Here is a 25,157-nt window from a genome sequence, read left to right as displayed (position 1 = left end):
TGGGCATCCCTGGCCAGTCCCTCTCTCTCTCAGCCTATAAAGCAGGAAAGGGGAGGCCAATTGGAAAATCCTTGCCAAGGAAACTGCAGAGAAACCAGTCCAGGCAATTGCCAGGTGTGAAGTCTATCTTGAAGGTGCCTAAAACAAACATTGGGTGTAAGAATTAAGGACAGGAGATTAAGACTGCAAAGCAGTTCCAGTTCAGTGTCATGTCAGGCATGAAGGTAACTTCCAGGAGCTGTGGAATATTGAGATGCCAATTTGAGAGGGAAATAATATGTCTGTGAACAGAGATAGGCGGTAGGAGAGATTAAAATGAACCTCTCTGTCTGCCCAGGATGCTACTGTTAGAAGAAATAACTTTCTGGGTTCAGCTCCAAGCGGGGAAAAAAACACTGGAAGCATGCAGACTGCTTGGAAAGATGGTTTAATGGTGGACAAGATCACATGGTTCGAGTTTCTGAACAGAAAAGGGCCAAGATGCTGAGCATGCCTTGGTTTTATGCCCTCTCTGACTTTGAACTTCCTGGAGCCCAGAAAAAGTATCCTGATTGGTTGTCAGACTCCCAGGGGGTAGGGGTTTTAGCTAGCCTTGCTGGCTGATGTAATCTTCCCAGGTGCCATGTGGTGAGATGGGTCCTATCATGTTGCAGATGATGGTCCATTGACAAAGGGTGGGGGGGCAGGAAGATGGGAGCTGCTTTGTCTTTAAAACATGTTTCTCCATTTCTCAACCAGGGAGATATAATATTCTGCCTTTTTAATATTTCCTAAAATATTTCATTCTTCTAGGAAAGGGGTTGGTGCTAACTTCCTACACTACCTAGGAAGTGCTTACTATGCCACCTTGAGTTCCCAAAAGAAAAAATAATCAAGTCAATATATGTTGTGGTTGTTTTCATTCAGATTCCTCCATGCAACAGAGATTAGAGTAAGGTGACCAGACGTCCCGCTTTTGGCGGGACAGTCCCGATTTTTAGCAATTTGTCCCGCGTCCCGCGGCGTTTCAAAAAAGTCCCGATTTTTCATTCTGCCTCCTGAGTCCCGCTGCCTCTTGAGCTCCAGCTGATGGCTAGAAGAAAAAAAAACTGTTTAAACTCTTGCCCGGGGCTTCAAAGGGCCGCCCTACAGGCAATCAGTGTAAAGAGTTCCTGAAGCAGTTTTTTTCCCCCCTAGCTAAGCTGCAGAAACGAAACCGAAACCAGGATCTTTGGTGCAACGTGACAAAATGAGGCAGAGAGAGATTTATTTTTATTTTTATTTTTCCTCCCCAAAAAAGGTAGGTGAAAAACTGCAAACAATGGGAAATTTAGGAGGAGAGTTCAAGATTTTAAAACACAAAAGAAAAAAAAGCTGTATTTAACTAGGGAATTGTAATAATTGAGATACTATTAATTGTATATTGTATTGAAAGCAGAAATGGTTAAGTTGTGGTTCTGAGGAATATATGGGGGAAATTATTTGGTTTATTATTATTGGTAAATATAATTAATTGATTTGTAAGAAATTGGATTGCATGGAAATAATTGGAATATTCATGTTCATATTGATTAATATACAAAAAAGATAGTTTTATAACTAATTGATTTATATTAAAATGTTGAATTTGTATTAAACAACTGTATTACATAATTAAACAATGTGAGGATGGATATAAAAATAGATGACAATGGGAAGAGGTATAATATAGAATAGAAGGGAAAAATTGAATTTGATTAAGATTAGAGATGAGGATGAAGGGTAATATTGGTTTTTTTAAAAAAATAGATGAGGAATAAATATGGCAAAAAGGAAATATAGAAATTGTAAATTTAATTGAAGTGACTAAACACTGTTTAAATTTGTGAACCGGCCAAATACTCTGTTCAAAGAAAATAAATTGTATGTTTGTATGTGTGTTTCTAATTACTGCTATTTATTCATATTTGTTCTCTTTTATTCTTTAAAGTTTAACCATTCATTCTTTATCTTAATATCTTTATATTTGTTTGGGGTTGGCTTTCTTCCCTTTCATCTTTTTTATTGTACAGCAATCTTTCTCCTCAAACCTACCACCTCTCTTTTTTCTTTCCTTCTTACTTTCTCTTCCCCCCCTCTTCTTCTCCTCCCTACTTCCTCTTCCTTTCTCCTTCTCCTCCTCTCTTCCTCCCACTCTTACCCTCACTCCTACTCTAATTTCCCTTCCCTTCCTTCATCCCTCTCTATTGCTGTATCCTTTTATGCATATGGACTACTCAGAGGGCTGAAAAAGTTATTTTTGACTGGTCCTCACACTTTTGACCAGTCCTCGAATTTACGACTGTCCTCACATTTTACGTTTTTGCCCTATCTTGTCATCATGGTGAAGAGAAGCAGTTGTGAAATGAGTGACATGGTTGTTAAGAATGCTGCACGGGCATAAATATGAGGATGGTCATAAGTGTGAGGACCAGTCAAAAGTGCGAGGACCTGTCAGAAATGACTTTTTTCAGCCCTCTGGTTAGTCCTTTTGTGCATATGGATTACTCAGAGGGCTGAAAAAGTTATTTTTGACTGGTCCTCACACTTTTGACCAGTCCTCGAATTTACGACTGTCCTCACATTTTACGTTTTTGCCCTATCTTGTCACCATGGTGAAGAGAAGCAGTTGTGAAATGAGTGACATGGTTGTTAAGAATACTGCACGGGCATAAATGTGAGGATGGTCATAAGTGTGAGGACCAGTCAAAAGTGTGAGGACCTGTCAGAAATGACTTTTCAGCCCTCTGAGTAGTCCCTATACACATAGCCATGGCCACCCGGTCACATGACCAGCTAGCCACGCCCACCCAGTCACATGGCCTCCAAGCCACGCCCACACAATAAGTCACGCCCACAATGGTGTCCTTCTTACCAATGTTAAAATCTGTTCACCTTACCCTATACACATAGCCATGGCCACCCGGTCACATGACCAGCTAGTCACGCCCACCCAGTCACATGACCAGCTAGCCACGCCCACAAAATAAGCCACGCCCACAATGTCCCTCTTTACCAATGTTAAAATCTGGTCACCTTAGATTAGAGCCAACATCTGAACTGTGATTTTCGGACTCTAGTTGGGCCAGCAACTCCAGGATCGTATACCTCCCTGTCTCTCCCACTCCCGACAAGTAATGCTTTTCCTTGGTTTAGTTCTTGCTTCAGTTGAAGTAGCTATGAGTGCATTGTCGCGTAATCAATCAAAAACCTTGCAAACGACAGGAGCTTTGTAATTCAACTTTATGTCGCTAGGTGGCGAGCGCTCTATTAAACACCCGGCGACTAGAAAGCGGGTTAATACCGTAGAGCGGCATCGATGGTGGCTGAGTACCCACATCCAACGGGAGGGGGAGCGACGGAGCCTAAAGAGGTTGAAACAATAGAGTACTGGATTTCTAGAGAGGAGAAGGACAGAGGAATCTCCTCTTCCGGCTGACCCGTGGGAGGACTGTGGCGTGCAGGACGCCTCTCCTGCTCTTCCCAGGACTTTTAGCAGCTGGAAGGTGAGTCGAGGACAGGTCGGAGGAGAAGCCGGGTGCAAGGAGGGCTGTTTGGTTTCCTCCAGGCTGCAGAAGCAGAGAAGAAACCAGGCTGAAACATGTCAGGTGCTGCTGCATGTTCCTTCCCTCCCCAAATTTTGTTCCAGTGGTGCTGGTCGTTATGAAAGTGGTGCATGCAATTTTCCGCTGGTCGGGAGATTTAAAAAAGTCTCCTTCAGTTTAAGAATGTGTTCTTTTCTTGGAAACGGGGGAGTTTCATGCACAAAAGTGGGGATTATATCTTGCAGATGCTTTGGGTACCATGCATCAATTAAAGCCCCTCATCTGTTGAAGCCATCCCATCTTCTAAAATTAGACCCAAACGTTTGAATGTACCCTCTTCTAGGACATTTTTGAGGCTGAAATACACATGGACTTTTAACAGACATATATTCGTAGGCCAATCTTTATGTCCACATCTGTATAATCTAACCTCAACATTTCTTTTTTTTAAAAAAAAACCAAACGTTTTTTATTAAATTATTAAGCATTATAAAATACAAAATATAAAAGAATAGAGGAACATGAAGGGAGGAAGGGAAAGGGAAAGAAAAGTGGGAAAGGGTAGGAAAAAGAAAAGAAAAAGAAGCATCAACTTCCTACTCTCTCTGTTGCAGTAAAATAAGGCATTAGCTTCAAGTCACAACTTTTTGTTTTTCCATAACAATATGAACAAGTCATTTCTATAAAGATCTATCAATCTAATCTATAAAAGTTAAAGTTACATTTTTTTCCAATCAAGCACTAAATTTGGAAACGGTTTCCATATGGAAACAAAAGTAAAAAAAGGTAAAGGTTCCCCTTGCACATATGTGCTAGTCGTTCCTGACTCTAGGGGGTGGTGCTCATCTCCGTTTCAAAGCCGAAGAGCCAGCACTGTCCGAAGTAGTCTCCGTGGTCATGTGGCCGCAATGACTAAATGCCAAAGGCACATGGAACGTTGTTACCTTCCTACCAAAGGTGGTCCTTATTTTTCTACTTGCATTTTTTACGTGCTTTCAAACTGCTAGGTTGGCAGAAGCTGAGACAAGTAACGGGAGCTCACCCTGTTACGCGGCACTAGTGATTCGAACCACTGAACTGCCGACCTTTCGATTGACAAGCTCAGTGTCTTAGCCACTGAGCCACCCCATCCCTTGTGAGCCACCGCGTCCCTTGGGAAACAAAAGTACTTATGTTCTTTTCTTTAATCAGTGTAGTCAGTTTTGCCATTTCAGCCAATTCCCATCAACTTCTGCAGCCCTTCCTCCGTGGTAGGTGTCAAAGTGTCTTTCCATTTTTGTGCATATAGCAGTCTTGCTTCTGTCAACATGTATAGTAACAAAGTTCCATTTTTTTTCTCCAGTTCTTTTTCCATTAGTCCCAAAAGGAAAAGTTCTGGTTTCATTTCTATCTCCATTTTCAGGATTTTCTGTATTAAGAGTGTGAATCATACTGCAAATTTTTTTTATTTTATCGCATGTCCACCATACATGGTAAAAAGTCCCTTCTTTATTCTTCCATTTCCAACATTCATTTGACATACCTTTATACGTCTTAGATAGCTTATCTGGTGTTAGATACAAGCAATAGAACATCTCTCTTAAATTATAATTTAATGTAAATTTTAAACCTTTCATCCATATACTTTTCCATTGTTCAAGCATCACATTATATCCAAAATTCCTTGCCCACTGAATCATACAATGTTTTATATGTTCATTTTCTAAGTTCAGTTTCAATAACATTTTATAAATCTTAGCAATAATATGTTCATCGTCACCACATAATGAAAGTATCGAGCACCCTCGACAACTTACCGAATAAGAGGGGCACTCCGTGTGGAAAACCAGCTGGCCGAACATATTAATGCCAGAATAATAAACACGGGTGTTGGTAATGGTGGCGAGAATCGGGCGATAGCGGTAGCAATGTTGGTGGTGGGATTAATAGGGTTCAGTACAGCTGTTTGTGGGATATTGGGAGGTAGGAATCCTGTGCCGGAGAGTTGGAACAGCCCGACCTGAAGCTGTAAACACAGACCGATGATGTCATATGCCAGCAACCGGGGAAAGCTCCAGCTTTATTTCTTGTATAGAGAGCCGGCATTTGCTTATCGTCTGTCGAGTAGCTGTCATTAAATGAGTTAAATCATAGTTTGAGTTGTGTGTTTAACTCGGCCAGCACAGGCAGGAAAGAAAAGCCGAGAGAAAGTCATTTTTAACAAAATCAAAACCATAGCATTTTTATCCAATTTAAACATTTCTTTCAGTTGCTGATAAGTAATCCAATGGCAAATATAACCTTCTGATTCAAATTCTTCCCTCGGCTTTAGTACTCGGCTTTAGTACCTCCGCTTTAGCCAAACAATGCCGACTGGCGGCCCCCAGGGGGAGAGCCTTCTCTGTGGGGCACCTACTATCTGGAACGAGCTCCCCCCAGAGATACGGAGGATCCCGGATCTGCGCACCTTCCGCCGCGCTTTAAAGACCTTACTATTTCACCAGGCGGGCCTGGCCTAATTTTCTCCCTCTTTTATAAAAGATTTTTAATTTTTAAATATCTTTTAGTATTTTATACATTCAATTTTAAATTGGTTTTAAAAGTTTGGGGTTTTAAATTTGTCGGGGCCAAAATTATTTAATTTGATTTTATTCTACTTTTAAATTTTGTATGTATGTGTTTTATTGTTTGGCTGTGCACCGCCCTGAGTCCTTTGGGAGTAGGGCGGTATAGAAATCAAATCAAATCAAATAAATAAATAAAATAAAATAAATAAATAGTATTGGGTCACCAGAATTGAAAGATAAAATTTTACCATACATCAACCAATCTGGCTTTGCCACCATTTATTTTCTAAAAAAGGCTTCCTGCGGTGAAACCCAGAGAGGCAACTTCGTAGAGAGCCTTGTTTTATATTTATTCCAAACTCTTAATATGGCACGTCTTAACAAAATGGTTATTAAAATCAACATTAACTTTACTTTTGTCATACCATAAGTAGCCATGCCATCCAAACCTTAATTCATGTCCCTCTAATTCGAGTAACCTCTTGTTTTGTAAACTCACCCATTCTTTTGCCCAGGTCATGCAGCACGCATCAAAATACAATTTCATATCTGGTAGCCCAACCCCCCCTCTTTCCTTAGCATCTTGCAATAGCTTATATCTAAGCTATTTTTGGTTTTTTCCCTTGCCATTGTTTAAATGGGTTATCAGTTGTAAGTATTGGTAATGTCTGAAATAAAAAAAAAATCTTTGGTAAAATATTCATCTTAATTACTGAGATTCTTCCCAGTAATGATAAATGCAATTTATTCCATGTTTGTAAATCTTGTTTAATGTCCCTCCAAAAGGGACATAATTATTTTCAAACAATTTTATATTTGTATTTGTCAACTTAACCCCTAAGTATTTCACCTCTTTCTCAACCCTAAAGCCTGATTTTTAAATGAATACATCATTATCCTGAGACGGCATATTCTTAATCAGCATAGTTTTTCAATTTCCTGTACAGTTAACATAGATAATTGTTGCCATAGCAGTTTAATATGGTGTAACATTTTAGTATCTATGTTTTTTGCAACAGTATTTATTTCTGTCTAATTTCATCCATTATCCTTTGTGGCTTTTACTGGGATTTTTTTCTTCTCTATCCGATTGTACTGTATAAAATAGCCCCTCATGACTGCTTTACTAGCATCCCATACAATCGTTAAGCTTGTCTCTTTTCCCAAATGATTCTCTAAGTATTCCTGCAATTTCTTTTTACATTCTTTTACAATCCTATCCTTATGCAAAATAGCTTCGTTTAGTCTCCATCTGAAACTCGAACTCTTGCCTCTTAAAACCAAAAGCACTGGATTATAGTCTGAGAAAGATTTCGGCAGAATGTCCACTTTCAAAATTTTATTTGCATAGTTTTTAGATATCCATATCATATCAATCCTTGAAAAAAGTTTTATGTCTTTCAGAAAAGAAGGTATATTCTCTGGCATCTCCATTTTTATATCTCCAAGAGTCCACTAAGAGCCTTGGTAGTACAGTGGTCTAAGGCACCCTGTTATTAAGCTGGTTATTAAGACCAGCTGCCTGCAATTACTGCAGGTTCGAATCTCGCCAAGGCTCAAAGTTGATTCAGCCTTCCATCCTTTCTAAGGTAGGTAAATTGAGGACCCAGTTGTGGGGGCAATAAGCTGACTTTGTATAAATATACAAAAGGATGAAGGCTATTGCTGAGCACATTGTAAGCCGCCCTGAGTCTCCGGAGAAGGGCGGCATATAAATCAAATCAAATCAAATCAAATCAAATCAAATCAAATCAAATCAAATCAAATCAAATCAAATCAAATTAAATTAATAATTAAATTAAATTAAATTAAATTAAATTAAATTAAATTAAATTAAATTAAATTAAATTAAATTAAATTAAATTAAATTATTAAATTAAATTAAATTAAATTAAATTAAATTAAATTAAATTAAATTAAATTAAATTAAATTAAATTAAATTAATACTAAGTTGTCCGTCATCTCAAAAAAAGTCTTAGGTAGTTTACCCTGTGAGGGTTTAACCCGGGGGTGAAATCGTCCGCAGATCACCACCGGTTCACTGCCCTCGCATGTGCGGAGTGCACGAAAAGCATCCTGCACGCGTGCATGCACAGCACATACCAAAAGCACACTCCATGCGCATGCACAGTACACACCAAATGAGCACTTCGCTAGGTAATTGAACAGTGAGGGGGTGGGGAACAGCTGTGCCTGATCCCTTGTTATTTTTCTTGCAAAGTGAACTAGAACATCTCTTGGTAGCTTTTTCATGGCAGCAAATCTGGAGTTTATTCTATATGTCTTATCCAGGTCAAGATTCATTTCTCCTTCCCCTTTATTAGTTAACTGAGCCAAGGCCTTTACCATCATTACTCTGATTTCTTCTCCTGGTTGTTCAGGTATTCCACAAAATCTTAATTGAGCTTCCTTTAATCTGAGCTTCCAAGTCTGTAATCTCAACTAGCTCCAGTCATAGCATTAGTTTTCTCCAGTCCATGCTCCACACAGTCTACTCTGGCTTTCACCTCTTTCATATCTCCTTTCAAATCCTTAATTTCTTCCCGGAGTTCCCTTTACAAGTTCATCAAATTTGGATTCCAACTTTGACACACCATTTTGAATCTGTTTGTGCGATTTTAATAATCTAGCCTCAACATTTCCTGATATATTTGAAAATAACAAATTCGTTATTGAAGAATTTTGATTTACCAAAGTCCAGAAGAGAATTTAATGTTTGTGTGGATGTTTGAACTCACTAGTCTTCTATATGTCAAATGAATCATAGTTAATGTTAGATGTTAATTTAGTATTTTAATTTATTGTAATGCATATTTTTTTCTTCTTGCTATTTTCACATCTTCTGCACCCATTTTATCAATCTTTTATGTCAATCTTGTAGACCGAAAAGATGCTAGGAAGAGAATTCTGGACAAGTGAGAATCCCAAGCAGCATTAAAAAGAAACCAAATCCAGCCAGCAATGAAAGTGCACTACAAAAGTCTTCTTCAGGCAAGTGACAGACAAAAGAGAGAATATGAAGAGAGTTTTGAGTTGAAAAAAACTTAATATGTAGAACTCAAACAAACACTCCAAAAAAAGGTCAAGGGGGATTATTTTCAAATTCAGAAAAAGGAGAAGTAATCTGGAATCAGTGCAGGAGGAAGTGGTCATGATAATCATATAAGATAAGCAGGCATTCAAACTTCACCCTGTGAAGCAAGTAAGAGTATTCTGAATGAAAGCACTATCCAAGAAGGGATCCAAAACATTTTTGATCTTGAGAATCCAAAAATATCCTTGGTGGAAAAATTCCACAATATGCATATTGTAGGTAAAACACAGATTGCAGAGCACAGCTGATTATGCACAAGAGGACACACACTGAGGAAAAGCCCACCCACTGCCCTCAATGTGGCAAATAGCTTTAGGAAATGTGATACACAAGAGGATTCAATGGAAGAGAAACCATATGGGTGTCTAGATTGTGGGCAAACTTTCAGTCAGAATTCTCACCTGGTGATACACCAGAGGACTCACACAAGGGAGAAACAATATGAGTGTCCGGATTGTGGAAAAGGTTTCAGTCATAATTCCAACCTGACCATACACCAGAGGACTCACACGGGTGAGAAACCATATAAGTGTCCAGACTGTGGCAAAAGTTTCAGTCAGAATTCCAATCTGGTAATACACCAGAGGATACACACAGGACAGAAACAGTATGAGTGTCCAGATTGTGGGACACGTTTCAGTCATAATTTCACCCTTGCAATGCACCAGAGGATTCACACAGGAGAAAAACCCTATGAATGTCCAGATTGTGGGAAAGGTTTCAGTAATAATTCCAATCTTGTGAAACACCAAAGGACTCACAGAGGAGAGAAACCATATGAGTGTCCAGATTGTGGGAAAGGTTTCAGTCATAATTCCAACCTGATGATACACCAGAGGATTCACACAGGAGAAAAACCCTATGAATGTCCAGATTGTGGGAAAGGTTTCAGTCATAATTCCAATCTTGTGATACACCAGAGGACTCACACAGGGGAGAAGCCATATGAGTGTCCTGATTGTGGGAAAAGTTTCAGTACTAGGACTAACCTTATAAATCATGTAGGTTTGCACACAGGGGAGAAACCTTTCAAGTGTCCAGAGTGTGGAAAGTGCTTTTCACAAACTTCCTCCCTTATTAAACATAAGAAAATCCACATGACCCGGAAGCTGAAGAGTAAAGCTTGACTTCCAGTTTGGCGTCACAGCGATGCAGTCGGGGAAATGGTGGGGCTCTAATGAGCCCTGCCAAAACCCTGACTGGCTAACTGCCGCTGACAGGTCTGCGGACCTACCCTGTCCTGAAGGGACAGGGGAACAGAGAGGGACCCCTTGGGCGGCCCAGAGGAACAGGCAAGTTCCTCGGAGGCCAGAGGCAACCCTCTAAGTCAGCAGCGGGGGACAACAGCCATGGCGGCTGCCTCGAGATTGCGACAAATTGGGACAAGCAATGCGCAGGAGGAAGGAAGGAAGGACAATGTGCTTCAGAGCCGTGTGAGTGACACCAACCCAGGCGAGAAACAACGTGTTAATAAGGTTATTTACAAATAGGACCCCCAACCTTACCTAGCAGCTAATGATCTGAGGGGCTTGAAGTTTTTCTAAAATAAGGAAAGAAGTTAAAGAACCTTTAAGAACTTTACTTCACCACTGATTGATTGGAATGAACTGCTCATTAAGTAAATAGAGCTGGCTATTTGAACTTTCTTGTTAAAACCGAAATGAATTTGAAAAGCGATAATTAAGGATTCACCATCTCTAAAAGCCAGACAAAGAGATCAAACGGATTGCTACATAAATGTTTCAAAATGGCGATTGAAGCTGTGACTAAGTGCAAGTGTTGATTGCGGAAACTTGTTTTTTCCTGAAAAGAACCTATTTGACTTGTTACATATTGTGGATTACTTTGAAAAGAACTATGGTTTGTTGAATTTTGGAGATTCCTATTCTGTTGTTTAATGGCTTTACAAAGAAAGAAGAAATACAATGACTAATAAACTTTTAACTAACTGGCGCAGCAACAAAAGGCTTGGCACAGGAACAGAAGTGGAGAAGCTGATGTTTTACTGGAAACAGACTTTATAATAGAATTAAAAAGGATATGCAGAGTTTTAAGCATGAAGTATTGACTTTGAATTGAAATGCTCATGGACAGATAAGGAAACGAGGAACCAAAATAGATAAATCAGATAGCAATGTTTGAATGTTTAATTGTTTAAATGGTTCAAAGTTTAAGTGAGCTTTAAATAAAAACAAGTCTTTATGGTAAACAAAGATAGAAAGATAATTAAAATAGAAGTGGGAAGTTAAGGTGACTAAAAGTGATGTTTTCATAAAAGCATAACTTGTAACATGTTTTAGTTTTAATTTGATAACAAAGTGGTGGCTGATAATTATGATCAATTGTTAATGATTATAGATGATATACTAAGGTACACAGATGGAAGTCATAATTGTATTGCATTTAACACATGTTGGAAATGATTAATATTAAGAAATAAATGAGGACACACCCTGGAAGAGTATAGTTGGAAACAGTGGATTAATAAGACAACATATTGAAAAAGAAAATTTTAAAATAAGTTAGCAGAATAGTAGTTGGAGTTAATGGAGGAGAATATGCTGAAAACTCAGCCAAAATAATGTAATGCTGGAAATCAGCCAAATAATAGGTGGAATTATGGAGGAGAATGCTGTTAATCAGCCAAAACAAAGTATGTTGGAAATCAGCCAAAACAGTGGAAAATGCTGGTAATCAGCCAAATAACAGGTGGAGTTATGGAGGAAAATATGCTGAAAACTCAGCCAAAATATGTTATGCTGTAAATCAGCCAAATAATAGGTGGAGGGATGGAGGAGAATGAGGAGAATACATTGAAGAATAATTATTAATAAGGGGTGAAAATGTTGGGTGATAATTAAAATGAAATAGTAAATTTTGAGATGTCTGTGTAAAAGTTTAAGAACATGATAGGATGAATTGGGTCTAGAAAATGAGAAAAATAGAAATTTTGATTAATAAATTGAAATAAAAATTGAGTTGTATACATTTGGAAATTAAGATTTGTGGTGATAAAATTGTAAGGTAAATATATAGATTAATAGATTAGATTGTTTTTGTGTTTAAAGATGATGTTAAAAGGAGCAAGAGAAAAAAAAATTAGAGAGGTATTGAATTTTGATTTATAATTGAATATAAAAATGAGCTTTGCTTTAGTAGGAGATTAAGATGTATGATGAGATAATAGAAAGATTTATTAAGATGTTGGAATTTATGTTAAAATTGTTTGTTCTCATTTGTTAAACTAGTATACCCATTTGTGACCGGACCAAGACTTCATTCTAGAAAAAAATTTCTTGTTTATGTTTATGTTGGAAACAATAAAAAATTTCTACAAAAAAAAAAAAGAAAAAAGAGTAAAGCTTGAATTTCTTTTTTGATCTGCCTTTGCAAGTTCACCTGAGAAGTTAAGGATTTAATTATTGACCTGATTCTGTTTAGCCAAACATCTCTCAGTATTAGGCATGAAAGGAGAGAGAAAAGAAATAAAAATGGATAAAGTTAACTACTTGTGTGTTGCTATCAGGAAAATGTAGTGGATATTTCCTTTGGCAAAAATAGAATAATTGCTGCCAAAAGGTTTTTTGGAATGTTTTTTGCACATTGAACAAGAGAGATAATAGAAAAGCAACACCAAGGTTTTTTTTAGAAACCTTCACATCCTGAAAAAAATATATTGGAAGATAGGAACACTATGATTTACTTACCAATTGTAGCTCCACAAATATGAAGTGATGGCAGAAGAGAAATAAAAAGGATTCAGAGTTTCTTTCCTAACTTTCAGAAAATCAGGGCAAGAAGAATCCCTGTTCAAATTGTGAGCTATGAAGCACGGAATGGAGAATGTTTGAGGGAGGTTTGGGGCAATGAGAAGAGCACAAAAAATTCACAGTAAAGGTTGTTGAACTTGATATGCAAATGCTGTTGCAATATTATAGAGAAAGAGGTTGTGGTTTTTGAGCGTAGGATCTTCAAGTTTATGAGCAACTCCTGTGATCCCCTTTGCTTGAACATGCCTCATTATCTTTTGAAGGTTGAAGTTGTGATAGTGCTGTCAAGATGCTAAACATTTTGCTGAGTTTGGAAGACACCAATTTTATTTTTAGATTAGATTAGATTGAGTTGGAAGGGACCTTGTAGGTCATCTAGTCCAACTCACCGCCCAAGCCGGAAACCCTACACCATTTCTGACAAATGGCAATCCAATCTCTTCTTGAAAGCTTCCAGTGATGAAGCTCCCACAACTTCCGAAGGCAAACCAAGTTCCATTGGTTGATTACTCTCACTGTCAGAAAATGTCTCATTTCCAGATTGAATCTCTCCTTGTTCAGTTTCCATCCATTATTCCTTGTCTGGCCTTCAGGAGCTTTGGAAAATAGCTTGATCCCCTCCTCTCTGTGGCAGCCCCTCAAATATTGGAAGACTGCTATCATGTCTCCCCTGGTCCTTCTCTTCACTAGACTAGCCATGCCCAGTTTCTGCAACCGTTCTTCATATGTTTTAGTCTCCGGTCCCCTAATCCTGGTTGCTCTCCTCTGCACTTTGAGTTTCAACATCTTTTTTATAGTGTGATGACCGAAACTGGATGCAGTATTCTAGGTGTGTTCATTTCAGTAATTCAATTCAGGTTATAACACAATGTCCCCATGGCTCTGGACACAGAAATAACAGAGCACATGTTTCTCCAGTGGCTGTATTACAGAGACGTTTGTACAAGGCTTATTTTTCCAGTACTACATAGATACTCAGGGCACACAGGACAGTTCTACAGTTCCCTACTACTTTCAGATAGTAACCCTGTTATTACATACTATGCAGGTAGTCCTCAACTTACGACCACAATTGAGCCCAAAATTTATGTTACTAAGTGAGAAACTTGTTAAGTGAGTTCTGCACCATTTTATGACTTTTCTTGCCACATTTGTTAAGTGAATCACTGCATCTCAGGAATGCCGTGCGAGACGCAATCAAAACACAGCTACAGCCTTATTCAGCTCTTTTGGCACGCTGGTTTATTCGCATCCGCATCCGGCTACACACTGTGATTCATAAACACGATTGAAATCGGCGCTACATTACACCAAGAATGGGGCGTTTATATAGCCCATCTTTCCATTAACCCATTAGGACCGCGCCCTTGTTTGTTACCACGCCCCTCTTTTAGTGGCGTAGATCGCGCCCTTGTTTATTACCACGCCCCTCTTCTAGGGGCGTAATTGGTCTTCAGCATGTTCTGGAAGGTGCTGCCGCTGTGTCCTCCGGAATGGCCCTAATCCCGTCGCACCCGATACCACCACCCCACACCCCGCATACGGCCGCCTTCACCCAGTGCCACCACCACCAAGTATGTATATGTCCCTCGATGCTTTCAGCACGCGTTAGCGATGTCGAGCAGGTTGCTAGGCTCGACACTGCACTTGTTAAATTAGTGACCCAGTTGTTAAATGAATCTGGTTTCTCCATTGACTTTGGTTGTCAGAAATTTGCAAAAGAAATTTGACCCCAGGACACTGCAACTGTCATAAATGTGAGATGGTTGTCAAGCATCTAATGTAAATCACATGACCATGGGGATGCTGCAATGGTCATAACTGTGAAAAATGGTCATAAGTCACTTTTTACAGTGTTTACTGTTGTAACTTTGAATGGTCATATATACGGCAAACTAGATTGTCAAGCAAGCAGGAGCATCATGAGGTAAATCACAAAACAGCACACAAAGCCCACAGAAGAAAGAGGCGGGAAAACAGGGAAACTCCCCCTCCACACTCAGAGCAACCAATCACAGAGCAGATTGCCTCACACAGGATCCACCAATCAACCACAACTGTGTGTTCTGGCTCACTGCACAGCCCCACTCCTCCAGCTACTACATTTAAATACTCCTGTTTTTATATGTGCTCGTCTTTCATGTCTTTGGTTTTATAGTATAATTACTATTATTATTAGACTTTGATGTCTGTACCTTTTAGCTAAATACACCCCACGTTCATTATGCTGGTCTTTGACTGTAATGAAGATTTTAAATCTTAAAATAATCAAATTCTATTTAATTCATGTCAGAGTGTATTTAATTCTCTCTCTTTTTAGTAACACTATTGGACAGATCTGTTGTCACATTTTATCATGCTGAGGCTCTGAAAGTACCTGAAATAGCTCAAAAGCCTCTGGATATTTGAGAGGATGACTCCATGATACAAACTCTACAATATTCTGATGTCTTTGGGAAACAAAATGGGACATGAGCACAGAGGCAATGGAGGTGAAAAAGTTGGAAGACTTTGTGGCTTAATGGCTACTGCATGAATTCCTTGTGAAGAGTGTTGTTTGTTTCGATTCTGTAAAGGATCCAATTTCTTTTTCTTTTGCGACGTATCTTATACAGACAACCAAAATACCAGGTGGCAAGAAAGAGAAGCAATGGGTATGAGCGTAGGGAGAGGAATAACAATTTATGCCATGCTTAAGAATTAAGTGTAGAGAAAGAAGAAGAAGAAGAAAAGAACAGTAATTGAATCCCATTAGACAAACATTCAATAGAGACACCATGAAACTGATACATGGGAAATAGTGGAAATCCCTACAAATAACTCCTTTACAGCAGAACAAATAGATTACTTAAACCCCATAAAACCTACAAACACTGTATATCTTCTGTCCATCCCTAATCTATCTATCTATCTATCTATCTATCTATCTATCTATCTATCTATCTATCTATCTATCTATCTATCTATCTATCTATCTATCCGTCCATCCATTCATCTATCCATCTCATCTATCTACCATAAAATGAAATAAAATGCAGCAATGGGCAATCCAGAGAAGCTGGTTCCCAGGCCCAGACTTGAAACCACCACTCCATTTGGAGAAACACTCCATTTCCTCAGAAGAAAAGTTTGAAGCTCAGATTTAAGGCAAAAAAGGTCCATTTTCTGAAGAATAATGGGAACTTAACTGCAAAGATGTTGGACTAGATCTTGAAAGGTTGGAGCCACCGGAACAGATGAGAGGGTTATAAAATGTGGGGAATAAGAAGAGCCAGTTTGGTGCAGTGGTGAAAGCTACAAGTTGCAGACAGGGAGGTGCTCAGTTCCAGTCCTGCCATAGGCATAAAACCAACTGGGCACACCTGGCCAGTCCCTCTCTCAGGTCTAGGAAACGGGAAATGAGGAGACCACTTAGAAACTCCTTGCCACGGAAACTGCAGAGAAATCAGTCCAGGCAATTGCCAGGCGTGAAGTCTATCTTGAAGGCACCTAAAGTAAATATTGGGTGTAAGAATTAAGAACAGGAGATTAAAACTGCAAAGAAGTTCCAGGTCAGTTTTAGGTCAGGCGTGAAGGTAGCTTCCAGGAGCTATGGAATACTGGGATGCCAATTAAGAGGCCAAAATTATGTCCCTGAAGGAAGATAGGTGGGTAGGGGAGATTTAAATGAAACTACTTCTTGGTCCAGGATGTGACCTAAGAAGTGCTTTATGCTATTTATTTATTTATTTATTTATTAATCAAATGCTACCTTGAGTTCCCAAAGGGAAAAATCAAGATAAATTGGGGTTGTTTCATTCATATTCCTGCATGAAATAGAGATTAGAGCAGGGGTGAAATCCAGCAGGTTCTGACAGGTTCTGGAGAACCGGTAGCGGAAATTTTGAGCAGTTCGGAGAACCAGTAGCGGAAATTTTGAGTAGTTCGGAGAACCAGCAAATACCACCTCTGGCTGGCCCCAGAGTGGGGTGGGAATGGAGATTTTGCAATAACCTTCCCCTGGAGTGGGGTGGGAATGGGGATTTTGCAGTGGGGTGGGAATGGAGATTTTGCAGTATCCTTCTCCTGCCACACCCACCAAGCCACGCACACCAAGCCACACCCACAGAACCGGTAGTAAAAAAAAATGGATTTCACCGCTGGATTCGAGCCAAAAGTTTAACTGGCGTTTTCTGAATCTAGTTAGGCCAGCAACTCCATCGTCTCCCCCTCCCCCATCGCTCCCAAGAATGCTTTCCCTTGGTTTAGTTCTTGCTAAAGGAGTAGGTAGGACTGCATCGATGTTGCGCATAGTAATCAAACAAAAAACCTTGCAAACGACAGAAGCCTGTAATTCAGCTTTATGTCGCTAGATGGCGGGCGCTCTATTAAATGAGTAACACCCGGCGACTAGAAAGCATCAATACATTAGAGCGGCATCGATGGTGGCTGAGTACCCACATCCAACGGGAGGGGGAGCGACGGAGCCTAAAGGGGTTGAAACAATAGAGTACTGGATTTCTAGAGAGGAGAAGAACAGAGGAATCTCCTCTTCCGGCTGACCCGTGGGAGGACTGTGGCGTGCAGGACGCCTCTCCTGCTCTTCCCAGGACTTTTAACAGCTGGAAGGTGAGTCGAGGACAGGTCGGAGGAGAAGCCGGGTGCAAGGAGGGCTGTTTGGTTTCCTCCACGCTGCAGAAACAGAGAAGAAACCAGGCTGAAACATGTCAGGTGCTGCTGCATGTTCCTTCCTTCCCCAAATTTTGTTCCAGTAGTGCTGGTCGTTATGAAAGTGGTGCATGCAATTTTCTGCTGGTGGTGCATGCAATTTTTAAAGCTGAGACTTTAAAAAAGTCTCCTTCAGTTTAAGAATGTGTTCTTTTCTTGGAAACTGGGGAGTTTCATGCACAAAAGGGGGGATTATATCTTGCAGATGCTTTGGGTACCATGCATCAATTGAAGCCATTCATCTGTTGAAGCTGTCCCATCCTCTAAAATTAGACCCAAACGTTTAAGTGTACCCACCTCTTGGGCATTTTTGAGACTGAAATACACATGGATTTTTAACAGACATATATTCATAGGGGTATCTCTATTTGTATCTATGTACGTATCTGTATAATCTAGCCTCGACATTTCCTGGTATATTTGAAAATAACCAATTTGTTATTGAAGAATTTTGATTTAACTGAAGTCCAGAAGATAATTTAATGTTTGTGTGGAGATTTGAACTTGGCTCTTGCTAATCTTTTACGGTATATGTCAAATGAATCACAATTAAGGTTAGAAGTTAATTTAGCATTTTGGCATATATATTTTTTCCATTATAATGCATGTTTTTACTTTCTTGTTGTTTTCACATCTCCTGCTGCCATTTTATAAATCTTATATGTCAATCTAACCTTTTAAACTAACCTCTTACGTTAATCTTGTAGACCGAAAAGATGCTAGGAAGAGAAATCCGGACAAATGAGAATCCCAAGCAGCATTAAAAGGAAACCAAATCCAGCCAGCAATGAAAGTGTTTTTCGTTGCCTCCAGAAAACTACAAAAGACTTCTACTTCTCCAAGCAGATAATGGACAAAAGAGATGAAGAGAGTTTTGAGTTGGAAAAAAATGAATATGTAGAACTCAAGGAAACACTCCAAAAAAAGATCAAGGGGGATTATTTTCCAATTCAGAAAAAGCAGACATAATGTGGAAATCAGTGCAGGAGGAAGTGGTCATTTAATAGTCACGTAGGATAGGCATTCAAGCTTCACCCTGTGAAGCAAGTAAGAATAGCTTGAACGAAAGCACTATCTAAGAAGGGATCCAAAATATTTTTGATCTTGAGAATCCAAAAATATCCTTGGTGGAAAAATCCCACAATATGCATATTGTAGGTAAAACACAGATTGCAGAGCACAGCCGATAATGCATGAGAGGACACACATTGAAGCAAAGCCCACCCACTGCCCTCAATGTGGCAAATAGCTTTAGGAAATGTGATACACAAGAGGATTCACATGGGGGAGAAACCATATGGGTGTCTAGATTGTGGGAAAACTTTCAGTCGGAATTCTCATCTGGTGATACACCAGAGGACTCACACAGGGGAGAAACCTTATAAGTGTCCAGATTGTGGAAAAGGTTTTAGTCGGAATACCAACCTAACGATACACCAGAGGACTCACACAGGAGAGAAACCATACAAGTGTCCAGACTGTGGTAAATGTTTCAGTCAGAATTCCAATCTGGTGATACACCAGAGGATGCACACAGGACAGAAACCGTATGAGTGTCCGGATTGTGGGAAAAGTTTCAGTCAGAATTCTGACCTGGTAATACATCAGAGAACACACACGGGAGAAAGACCATATGAATGTCCAGATTGTGGAAAAAGTTTCATTCAGAATTCTGACCTAGTGATACATAAGAGGACTCACACAGGGGAGAAGCCGTATGAGTGTCCTGATTGTGGGAAAGGTTTCAGTCGGAATTATGCGCTGGTATTACACCAGAGGACTCATACTGGGGAGAAACCATATGAGTGTCCAGGTTGTGGGAAATGTTTCAGTCGGAATTCTGACCTCATGACACACCAAAGGACTCATACTGGGGAGAAACCTTATGATTGTCTGGATTGTGGGAAAAGTTTCAGTCGGAATTCCCACCTTGTCCTACACCAGAGGAGTCACACAGGAGAGAAACCATATGAGTGTCCTGATTGTGGAAAAAGTTTCAGTCGGAATTCTGGGCTGGTGATACACCAGAGAACTCACACTGGGGAAAAACCTTATGAGTGTCCAGATTGTGGAAAAAATTTCAATCGTAGTTCCCACCTGGTGATCCACCAGAGGACTCACACAGGAGAAAAACCGTTTGAGTGTCCCGAATGTGGGAAAACTTTCAGTCGAAATTGTGAGCTGGTGATACATCAGAGGACTCACACAGGGGAGAAACCGTATGAGTGTCCTGATTGTGGGAAATGTTTCAGTCAGAATTCCCACCTGGTAGTACACCATAGGACTCACACAGGAGAAAAACCATATGAGTGCCCAGAATGTGGGAAAGGTTTCAGTACTAGATCTAAACTTATAAATCATTTAGGTTTACATACAGGGGAGAAACCTTTCAGATGCCCAGAGTGTGGACGGTGTTTCACACATTATTCCTCCCTTAAGGCACACAAGAAAATCCACATGAGGCAGACAGTGCTGAGTGTAGAAAAGCCCTGATTTTCATTTCTGATTTCCCATTGGTAATGCAAATTAACAATTTAATTTTTATTCTCTTTAGTGAATCATGTCTCAGTATTGGACATAAGGGAGGAGAGAAAAATGAGCAGCAGTGGCACAGTGGTTAGAGTGCAGTACTGCAGGCTACTTCGGCTGACTGCCAGCTGACTGCAATTTGGCAGTTTGAATCTCACCAGGCTCAAGGTTGACTCAGCCTTCCATCCTTCCAAGGTCGGTAAAATGAGGACCCAGATTTTTGGGGCCAAGAGGCTGACTCTGTAAAACCGCTTAGAGAAGGCTGTAAAGCACTATATAAGACTAAGCGCTATTGCTATTTAAACTTCTGTTTTTATATATACTTCCTTTTTTATATCTTTTAGCTGTTTATAATAATCATTATTCTTATTCCTCAATTGTTTTCTTCTTTAAAAAAACAAAATGTATCCCATGAACTTTGTGCTGGTCTTTCACCATAATAAAGATTTGATAATGTTATATATATATATCAGTTCTTTTCCTAGTAGTTCATATTTCATATGATACCTTTGCAGAACAACATCCAACAACCAGGAACAGGCCAGGTGTGCAGAGGAACCAAGAGGTTCGTTTGTCCTGAGCCTCAAGCACTAGGTGGCTTCAAATTTAAACATGTGGAGTTTTAAAACTTTAATCAAATTATATTTAATTCTCCTTTTCTTTTTTTTCTTTTTTTTTATAATTCTCCTTTTCTTTCTTTTCTTTTCTTTCTCTTTTTCTGGTGCCACTTTTTGGTTGCACCCATTATGAAGTCACATATTATTCTTAGGAGCTGAAAATGCTTGAAATAGTTCAACAGCTTCTGGATTTTTGAAAAGATCCATTTCATTAATTAGACTCTTAATGGCTACGGTATTCTGCTGTCTTTGGGAAATAAAATAGGATTTTGGTGCAGAAGGAATAGAAGAAGTTGGAAGTGTTCGTGACTGGCTGACTACTGCCAAGAAATTATTGCACAAAGAGTGTTTATTGTGATTATTGTGAAGGTTACAGATGTAACCTTCCGTTAAGGTTTTTGTTTGTTTGTTTCTGTAGATGGTTCATACATAACAACCAAAATGCCAGAAGACAAGGAAGAAGGGCAACTGGTATGAATAGACCAATAAGAAGCCCAAAGCCATTGGCTAAAATGGACGGCCATAGAAACCAAATAAGTAAATAAAAGAACAATAATTTATGTTTAAGAATTAACTGCAGAGCGCAAAAAGGAATAGAGATTGAATTCCCTTCTGCAAAGATTCAGAGTAAGACACATTGAACCTGACATGAAGGGAATAATGGCAAACACAGCATGTAGCCCCTATACCAGTGAAGGCTAACCTTTTACGTCACCGCTTGCTGGCCTGCGTCCGGAAATGGTACACGAAACCATCCGCCTGGATGGCACGGGAGTGCCGATACCCAGAAGAGCGGCGGTCCATCTCGAGGCTGCGCATTCCTCATGGGATGGTTCTACATGCCGCTTCCGGCACGCATTCGCCAACACGGCAATACAATAAAAAAAGTAGATTAATTAGACCCCACAAAACCTACTAACCATATATAACAATAAAATCAAACAAATTAAGCAAGGCATTTTGGGGGAATAAAAGCAGTCCTGAAGACTCTTTGAGTCATCGTTGGATCTCAACTTGGTGTCTTCTGTGCCACTGGCCAGTGCCTGTCAGCCTTCTTGAAAAGGAGGTGGTTAAGTGTGTGTGAGAAAGAGAGAGAGAGAGGAGGGAGGGGGGAAATAGAGAAAGGGAGAGAAGAGCAAAACCACTATGTTACTAATAACATTTTGCTGTTCCTTTAAATCCATTGGGTTTCCATCTCTTCTAAAGAACTGGTTGTGTCTCATTGTTTGATTGAGAATGATTTGAGAGAGTGGACTGTTGATCAGGGCTGTGAGTATGTGAATGAGTTAACTATAAGCCAAAAACCTGGGAGCACATGTAACTTTTTATAGTGGGATACATGGATGTGACCCTTTCAATTTATTATTTGAGTGATTAGGTAAGCCCTTGTGGAAACCTGGAAACGCCTGGCCAAATGGTGCTTTGTCATTGCCTCCTTCCGAGCAACAGCTTCACCGGAGATTCCTGAGGAGAACGAGGAAATGGATTTGGTACATTGTGAAATGGCGGAAAAACTTGATATCAAGTTGAAATTGCTTAGTGGAGACTTGTAGGAGCAGATGAAGTCAACGTATTCAGGGAGGGATGTTAAGAGTTTGGGAAGCTTCATTAAGAGGAGGAAAGAAACGGAAAGATGCACCTGGAATATTGACAATAGTATTTGGAATTTGGAAGAATAGAAATACAAGTAGTCCTCAACTTACAACAGTTCATTTAGTGACCATTCAAAGTTACATTCAAAGGAGTGTGAAGTAAAACATTTTATGAAAGTACCTTAACAAAGTGTATGAATATTGGAATTATATAATTTGGATAATTGTTGATATGTGGTGTAAGATAAAAAATATTTTTGAATATACGCTAGGAATGTAGCAATGTAATGAATATAAGAAATGAAGGACTGGAGACAATATTATATACATTAAAAATGTGATTATTAACAAAGTTAGAGAAAGAGTATGATTGATATATTGGAATATTGAATATTGAATAATGGAAAAAGGAAATATCACATCTTTGATTATTAGAATGATAGGGGAAGGGGGGAAAAAGAGGGCTAAAATGAAAGTAGAAATATGAGGGGAAAAATAGTAAAAAACATATCAAGATGATACTAAGTATGATAGAATTATGAGAAGGTTTAGAGTTGAAAGATGACAGTAGAAACTATATGTTAGTAAATTCAAAAATGAAAATGGATTGCAATTATTAAGAATAATATTGTTATGATTATTTATGTTGGAATGTATGAAACCGGATAATCAAACTATTCACGAAATGAGATGTATAAAAATAAAAAATACTAATAAAAAATTATTCAAAGTTACAACCACATTGAAAAAAGTGACACGACCGCTTTTCACACTTACAGCATTTCCATCATCCCCATGATCAGGTGATCAAAATTCAGATGCTTGGCAACGGATTCATATTTATGACAGTTAGAGTATCCCGGGGTCATGTGATCATCTTTTGTGACTTTCTGACAAGCAAAGTCAGTGGGGAATCCAGATTCATTTTACAACTGTGTTACTAACTTAACAACTGCGCTGATTCACTTAACAAACGCAGCAAGAAAGGTCATAAAATGGGGCAGTGGTGGAATTCAAATTTTTTTTTACTACCGTTCTGTGGCTTGGTGGGTGTGGTGTGGCTTGGTGGGTGTGGCTTGGTGGGCATGGGAGGGGAAGGATACTGCAAAATATGATCTGGAACGAGCTCCCCCCGGAGATACGGAGGATCCCGGATCTGCGCACCTTCCGTCGCGCACTTAAGACTTTCCTATTCCATCAAGCTGGCCTGGCCTAAATCTCCCCTTTTTAAATGTAAATTTTTAAATGTAAATTTTAATTTGTTTTAAATTATGGGGTATTTTAAATTCAGCCAAATTATTTAATTCGTTTTTAATTCATTTTAAATTTTTTGTATTTATGTGTTTTATCTCGTGGCTGTTCACCGCCCTGAGTCCTTCGGGAGAAGGGCGGTATAAAAATTTAATAAAATAAATAAATAAATAAATAAAATCCCCATTCCCACCCCACTCCTGGGGGAAGGATATTGCAAAATCTCCATTCCCACCTCACTCTGGGGCCAGCCAGAGGTGGTATTTGCCGGTTCTCTGAACTACTCAAAATTTCCGCTACTGGTTCTCCAGAACCTGTCAGAACCTGCTGGATTTCACCCCTGAAATGGGGCAAAATTCACTTAATGAATGTCTCACTTAGCAACATGACTTTTGAGCTCAAGTATGATCATAAATCAAGGATTACCTATAGTTAGGTTGAAATAGATCAGCATTTGCATTTGAACTCAGCTTCCCTTACAATTTGTGTGACCAAGAGATTTGGCCGGGTCATTTTATACAATTAAAACAAACTGACATAAGAAAGAATGTGGGAATGCCAAAATGGCCACAGCCACACTGTGGTTAAAACCCCTCCCCATTTCTATGCACCACAGTACATAAAAAGAGTGACATCTGGATCGCACAGGTGTGGCTGCTCTCTTGATTGGTTTTTTTTTAACCCCTTCCCTGCAAACAGCGATGGAAAGCAACCTGCTTCCCATATTGCAAGCCTTCTCTTCACAGACCCTGAAGAAGCTATGAGCACTCAGCCAAATCCTTCCATTTTTAATTAAAATAAATTCTAAAGAAAATGTCAGGAGAGGTAAGAAATTTGGTGGGGGAAGCCTTGGCAGCTGCATCAGCAACCCTGTGCATAATTTATTCTATTTTTGCTTTTTTAAAAATGACATTTTGTTAGGTTTTAAAAAGTTTTAATGCTGGAAGCCACTCAGAATGTTTGCTATGAGATGGGTGGTAAATATATATATTTTTAAAATAGGATTGGTAAATGTTATCGTGGTGAGCTAAATTTAGAGGCTGGAATCGCTTACCCTGGTTTATTTACATCTTTCACAGGATGTAAAGGGGAAGGGGTGCCGAGGAATCCAAACAAATGGGCATATTAATTAGAAAGCCTGTTCCTAAATGGAGCAAACTGATAAGTGAAATGGACTAGAATCATCTTTTTTTCGGGATAATTTAGATGTAAAAGAATTGCCTAGCTGGTCTTTAAACTGGAAGAATTTCTCAAGTTCAGACAGGCATTTGATACCCTTTTCAGTGACTGTATCCTCATGCTTTTGAGGGGGGAAAAAAAACCTTTTAATATTATTCTTTAAGGGATTTCAGATTTTATTCCTCCATGTCTTAATTTCTATGGATTGAATGATCACTTGTTCAGCAACCAAAGTTATAACAGCCCCGAATCATGAGAGGGATTTACGATGGCTCCTCGTAATTGTGGCCATCGTAGTTTCCCCATGGTAACGTGATCACGATTCAGGT

The 25,157-nt window shown here is 39.3% G+C and overlaps 1 protein-coding gene across 1 annotated transcript; it reads left to right on the top strand.

Moving 5' to 3' along the window:
• The first annotated feature begins 3,296 nt into the window (after positions 1–3,296).
• LOC132712317 (uncharacterized) lies at positions 3,297–20,648 on the top strand. The gene is made up of 4 exons (XM_087885230.1): positions 3,297–3,605; positions 8,971–10,299; positions 17,543–17,561; positions 18,875–20,648. Exons 2-4 carry the CDS (start codon positions 9,525–9,527, stop codon positions 20,151–20,153), a joined length of 2,073 nt encoding a protein of 690 aa, XP_087741356.1. The 5' UTR covers positions 3,297–3,605; positions 8,971–9,524; the 3' UTR covers positions 20,154–20,648.
• Positions 20,649–25,157: the final 4,509 nt, after the last annotated feature.

This window comes from Pantherophis guttatus, chromosome 2 (genome assembly GCF_059756535.1).
Source record: "Pantherophis guttatus breed Tessera chromosome 2, ASM5975653v1, whole genome shotgun sequence".
NCBI classification, from domain to species: domain Eukaryota; kingdom Metazoa; phylum Chordata; class Lepidosauria; order Squamata; family Colubridae; genus Pantherophis; species Pantherophis guttatus.
The sequence above is the reverse complement of the archived record's forward strand: the minus strand, read 5'-3'. Positions and strand labels throughout refer to the sequence as shown.

What these genes read in the sequence shown, in the direction of transcription:
- LOC132712317 (XM_087885230.1), top strand. Translation starts at nt 9,525, where the DNA reads ATGGAAGAGAAACCATATGGGTGTCTAGATTGTGGGCAAACTTTCAGT.